At 50.3% G+C, this 6,000-nt stretch overlaps 1 protein-coding gene across 4 annotated transcripts in view; it reads right to left on the reverse strand.

The window, feature by feature from the left end:
* The window catches only part of phf20b (PHD finger protein 20, b), an 88,942-nt gene that overhangs the window by 16,224 nt on the left and 66,718 nt on the right, over positions 1-6,000 (reverse strand). For all 4 annotated transcript variants that reach the window (XM_086005771.1, XM_086005770.1, XM_086005769.1 and 1 more), the window contains 2 exons: positions 5,060-5,255; positions 3,517-3,937 (listed from right to left, as the gene is read on the reverse strand). In XM_086005771.1, the coding sequence (XP_085861897.1) occupies positions 3,517-3,937; positions 5,060-5,255 (617 nt within the window). The remainder of the gene's footprint in view (positions 1-3,516; positions 3,938-5,059; positions 5,256-6,000) is intronic.

Consider the following 6,000-nt stretch of genomic DNA (forward strand, 5'->3'; position numbering starts at 1 on the left):
GATATGAGATGAGATTCTGGGAGTCGCTGATCAAGCTAAACGAATCTCAGATTTACCGTCTCAGAGCTCGAGTCAGCGAATCATTTACTTGATATAAATGTACTCGCACCGAGTCCTGTTCACCCGTCACCCCTGTGCTCGCTGACCTACACTGGCTCTCGGTCCGGCAACGCCTCCATTAAAAAAATTCTCATCCTGGTTTTCAAATCCCTCCCTGGCCTCGCCCCCTCCCTACCTCTGTAACCCCGAGGGCCCTACAACCCCGCCCCCCCCACCCCCGGAGATCTCTGCGCTCCTCCAATTCTGGCCTCCCGCGCATCCCCGATTTTCATTGCTCCACCACTGGCGGCCGTGCCTTCAGCTGCCTGGACCCTAAGCTCTGGAATTCCCTCCCTAAACCTCTCCGCCTCTCTACCTTTAAGACGCTCCTTAAAACCTACCACTCACCTGCCCTAATATCTCCTTATGTGGCGCGGTGTCAAATTTTGTTTGATAACGCTCCCGTGAAGCGCTTTGGGACGTTTTACTCCGTTAAAGGCGCTGTACAAATACAAGTTGCTGTTGTTGTAAGCGGGCTGAATTAACAATTTCTTCAGAGCTCCCTCTGGTGGTCATGCTGGTAAATGCACTGCCCAAGGTGGGACTGGGCGCACACACCAGGAAGCTTTCAACGCTGGTGCGTGCACCTGGAAAGGGGGACTGGGGAAGTTAAGTCAGCTAGGCGCTCCCCCTCCTGTTCGCGATCCGGTGACCCTCGCCTGCCCAGAAGGAGCATTTGTGTAGATGTCGGCTCAGAATTTCCTGTGGCAGGACAACAGATAGCGCCCCCTGTTAGTTAAAGCTAGGCTGACGTTCCAGTGCAGTGCTGAGGGAGCGCGGCACTGTCGGAGGTGCCGTCTTTCGGATGAGACGTTAAACCGAAGCCCCCTCTGCTCTCTCAGGTGGACGTAAAAGATCCCACGGCACTATTTCGAAGAAGAGCAGGGGAGTTATCCCCGGTGTCCTGGCCAATATTTATCCCTTGATCAACATCATTAAAACAGATTATCTGGTCACATTGCTGTTTGTGGGAGCTTGCTGTGCGCAAATTGGCTGCCGCATTTCCCACATTACAACAGTGACTCCACTTCAAAAAGTATTTCATGGGCTGTAAAGTGCTTTGAGACGTCCGGTGTTCACGAAAGGCGCTACAGAAATGCAAGTCTTTCTTTCTTTCGACTTTCCCGTTCAATGTCATGGATATTTCGTGCCGCAAGTTGCCGAGAGTGGGAGATGGGAAGAGCGCAGCGCCCTCGACAGGGCACCTGGGATCCCAGTGAACAGGGCAAGCAACTGAGTGTCTCCTTAACCAATCAGACTGCAGGATGGTGAAATTAACAGCGCAAGGACTGAGCAGGAAGGGTAAGCTGGAGTGGGTGAATTTCACTTGTCAAACAAGTACAGAAAGAAAAATAAAGAGAGGGAAAGAAAGATTGGATTGAGAAAGAAAATAGAGACAGAAAGAAAAAGTGAAATAAATAAATAATTCTAAAATCTCCAACAATTGAAACCTGAAAGAATGAAACGCCACACTTTAATTTTCAGTGCCAGAGAGGTTGGCTGGCAGTAATTAACACTCGTTAAAAGTGAAACAACTTGACTCAACTTTCTGCGGCGAGTTTAGTTCGTAGCCACGGTGCAAGTACAGGAACCTCATGCCGCTCAATGCTTTGAATGGGGATCCAGAGAGCGAGATGCCGTCTTTGCGAAGCATCTCGGAGAGCAACTATTCGATTTCCGTGTTCAATCGCGCGTCTACCCTCGCCTGAAGTCGCTGTGGCATTTGCGCATAAATAACGGCAAGCGCTATTCACCTCACTGTTACTGGTGACATCAAATTTTGGACCATCGAATAAGGACAGGATAGTGGTCAGCTGTGTAGCACCCCCCCCCCCCCCCCACCCCCACCCTCAACCAAATCAGACAGCTCACTGATTTACAGCACAGAAACAAGCCATTCGACCCAACTGGTCCATGTCAGTGTTTATGCTCCACACGAGCCTCCTCCCACCCCTCTTCATCTAACCCCATATAAAAAAGAGACTTGCATTTCTATAGCGCCTTTCACGACCACCGGACATCTCAAAAAGCGCTTTACAGCCAATGAAGTACTTTTGAAGTGGAGTCACTGTTGTAATGTGGGAAACGCAGTAGCCAATTTGCGCACAGCAAGCTCCCACAAACAGCAATGTGAAAATGACCAGGTAATGTTTTTTTCAATGTTGGTTGAGGGAGCAATATTGGCCAGGACACCGGGGACAGCTCCCCTGCTCTTCTTCGAAATAGTGCTATGGGATCTTTTACATCCACCTGAGAGAGCAGACGGGGCCTCGGTGTAACGTCTCACCCGAAAGACGGCACCTCCGGCAGTGCAGCACTCCCTCAGCACTGCACTGGAGTGTCAGCCTAGCTTTATGTGCTCAAGTCCATCAACATATCCTTCTATTCCTTTCTCCCTCATGTGCTGATCTAGCTTCCCCTTAAATACATCTACGCTATCCGCCTCAACTACTCCCTGTGGTAGCGAGTTTCACATTCTCACCACACTCTGGGTAAAGAAGTTTCTCCTGAATCCTTTATTGGATTTATTAGTGACTATCTTATATTGACGGCCCCTTGGTCAAACAGAAATTGCTCCCGATACTCCAGCTGAGGCCTAACCAGTGATTTGTAAAAGTTCAGCATAACTTCCTTGCTTCTGTATTCAATGCCCCTAATTACAAAGCCAAGTACAGGAAACTCTCGTTTAAATGGCACCTAAATATCCGGAATTCTCTATTAACCGGCAAAATTCATACTCCGAAAACAACACCTCAATAACCGGAAATGTTGCCGAGTCCGAGTCTCCCGTGGTGGCCGAGTTAGTCAGTGGGTGTAGTTCTCCAAACTGCCACTACTCGGCTTCTTGGCGCTGTTGGAAGTCGGAACACCTCAATAACAGGAGTCTGACTCTCCCGCGCTGTATACAGTCGTTTACTATATAAGTTTTGTTTTACTGTTAAGTAATTAAAGCGTTATGGATTACCCTCAACTGGCAGTACTGTACTTAATCAAGCATCTTCCACCATCCATTTAACACAACATTCTGTAGGCGAGTACCCAGTTACTGTATACTGCACATTTCTTGATTTTTTTATTTTTGTTTGTTAAAAATAGCCCCGGTAGATAACCCTCTCCGTCATCCGGAATTTTTCATCAACCGGCAACACGCCGGTCCCGTCGGTGCCGGATACCAAAGGGTTTCCTGTATTCCACACACTTTCTTAACTGCCTCATCAACTTGCCCTGCCACCTTTAAGGATTTGCGAATATGCACCCCCAGGTCCCTCTGCTCAACACTGAAGGTCTACCATCTGCTTCATAAACATCACAATCATTTCACTCAAGATCGCCTGTAGCTGGCGGAGAAAGGCTTCTAGTGGAGCATCGCAAGCATCCGTCTCTAGATACGCACAGGTTATGCGGTAAAGCGCTGACCTTGCAGTGACTGACTTGTTCTCGGTGAAGATCGAGGTCCGACCGGCCTGAATCTTCGTCGATGTTTCTCCCGAACCTCTCGGCCAGCGTCTCGTCTCCGTTCTCCCTCATCCTTCCGATCCCTTCGTCCAGCGTGGAGTGCCTGGTCTCCACCACCAGCCTCTGCTCCGCGGCAGGGTAGTAGGCCCGAGGTTTTTGGTAACAGTGTTCGCTGGTAATGTAGGACTCTTCTATCACGGGGACTCGGCTCTGCCGTTCGGCTGTGCCGTTCTGTGTCCTGCACTGCGTGCTCGCACTGGTGCTCACCCCGCTGTTGCTGTCCTCGCTGGGCGCACTCTGCCTCTCCCGCAGCTTTTCGATGGTGGTTGAGGAAACTCTCCAGGGCTTACACCAGAGCTTCAGGTCCGGTTGGTCTTTATTCCTGGGGAGGGGGGGGGACAGATTACACAGCGGGTCATCATTCCGAGAATTGGGAAAATAAGCACACTTTTATCATTTGTTTCGTGATCATCAGGGGTGAAGGATGCTAGTGTTGGCGGGAATGGAACTCTTGTCCCCAACAACTGTGCCTCAGCCCCTGCTGCATCAGAGTAGTAATCTTTTCCAATTCCCATAGCAACCATCCTCCGAGTGTGATCGCCAAGAGGGGCGGTTTTCAGCTGTGGGCCCGTGCCCATTAGGAACCATTTCACAGCTAGCAGACAGAGGCAGCTTTCACTGCGTCAGTCTGGGCTGTTGTCCAGAAGACAAAGGGCCAGTCCCTAAACCCACTGTACCACTAGGTTCCCACCAGCACATCTTATTAAAAAAGTTGAACGTACATTTTGCCCAATTGGTTAAATGCACTACGTAACATAGAACAAAGCCACACAGACCAGGAACATAAGAATTAGGAGCAGGAGTAGGCCACACGGACCCTCGAGTCTGCTCCGCCATTCAATAAGATCATGGCTGATCATCGACCTCAACTCCACTTTCCCGCCCGATCCTCATATCCCTCGATTTCCTTAGAGTCAAAAAAATCTATCGATCTCAGCCTTGAATATACTCAACGACTCAGCCGCCACAGCCCTCGGAGTGAAGAAATTCCTCCTCATCTCAGTCCTAACTGGAGGTGCATTTACCCGCCGAGCCACCAGAAGAGGCCGTTTGCAAACTAAGCAATTTTAGTTAAACATACATTTGGATTTATTTGTCAGGGAGGCGGTGGGTTAAGAAAAAATATATATATGTATATCCCCATGGCAATAAAACTGCGCCGAACACGAAGCTTTACAATGGAGTCTTCTCATCACCAGTCCCTGGGCTATTCCCAACCATCTTCCAAAGCTGCTCTCAATCACGAAGCTAGAAGAACTCGGGACCTTTCCCCCCCTTGGGTGAGGCAACTCCCATCCAACACCTTCCCCATCTCGATGGCACAGTTGGGATCAGGAATCCGCTGCGGTCAAATATACTTCGGACAATAAACTCCTGCCCTATCCCTGGCTGGTGCGACGCACTGGACCACTGATGTGACGGGCCTATCCGCGCCCTTACTTACTGTAGTATGTATATCTTCAGCTGCAGCCCGTGGAGGACCTCAATCACCCGGTGCACGTCCCCCAGTAGCTGGTGTGTTGAAACTATCTTCCCGCTGTTCTGGTGAGAATAATTCTCTTTGAGAAAGGTTAGGCCGTGCATGTGGCCATTGCTTAGCCACTCCTTGTCGTACCAGTATCTAGAACTCAAACGCTGATCTACGGCAGAAACAACAGACCAATCAACTGGCACTCGTCCAAAAAAATGAGGGATGATAAAAGCAGAGAACTGAACAATTGCCACACTCGTTTCAGCACCAGAAAGATTGGGTGCAGATTAAACCCCTTTCCGCTCAACTCCATTAGCATACTTTAGAGTCGATCCATTATCTGTGTCAGCCACGGCTCGGTGGGTAGCACTCTCACCCGAGTCAGAAGGTCGCGGGTTCAAGTCAATGTTCCCTGTAGTTTTTTGGGGAGCAAGGCCCCTTTAAGGGTCTGCACAGCCCATTCAAAATAGCACGCGTGCGCGTTTTTTTGTATTTAAAGACCGGTGAGCCGGCTGCGCGGGTGCTGGAGAGCGCTGCGCAGCCGCGCAGCTTAAAGGGAACATTGTTTCAAGTCCCACTCCAGAGACTTGAGCACAAAAATCTGGGCGGACACTCCAGTGCAGTACTGCGGGAGTGCTGCACTGTCGGAGGTGCCGTCCGTCTTTCGGATGAGACGTTAAACCGAGGCCCCGCCTGCCCTCTCGGATGGATGTAAAAGATCATGCGGCTCTATTTGAAGAAGGGCAGGGTGATGTATCCCCGGTGTCCTGGGCCGACATTTATCCCTCAACCAACACAGACCACGCAAGACACGGTATTTCACCCGGCTCCAGCGATCCTTCCCGGAAGGTTTGTGGAGACATAAGAATTAGGAGCAGGAGTCGGCCATATGGCCCCTCGAGCCTGCTCCGCCC

This window comes from Somniosus microcephalus, chromosome 13 (genome assembly GCF_052327205.1).
Source record: "Somniosus microcephalus isolate GS21.2 chromosome 13, FLI_Smic_1.0, whole genome shotgun sequence".
NCBI classification, from domain to species: Eukaryota; Metazoa; Chordata; class Chondrichthyes; order Squaliformes; family Somniosidae; genus Somniosus; species Somniosus microcephalus.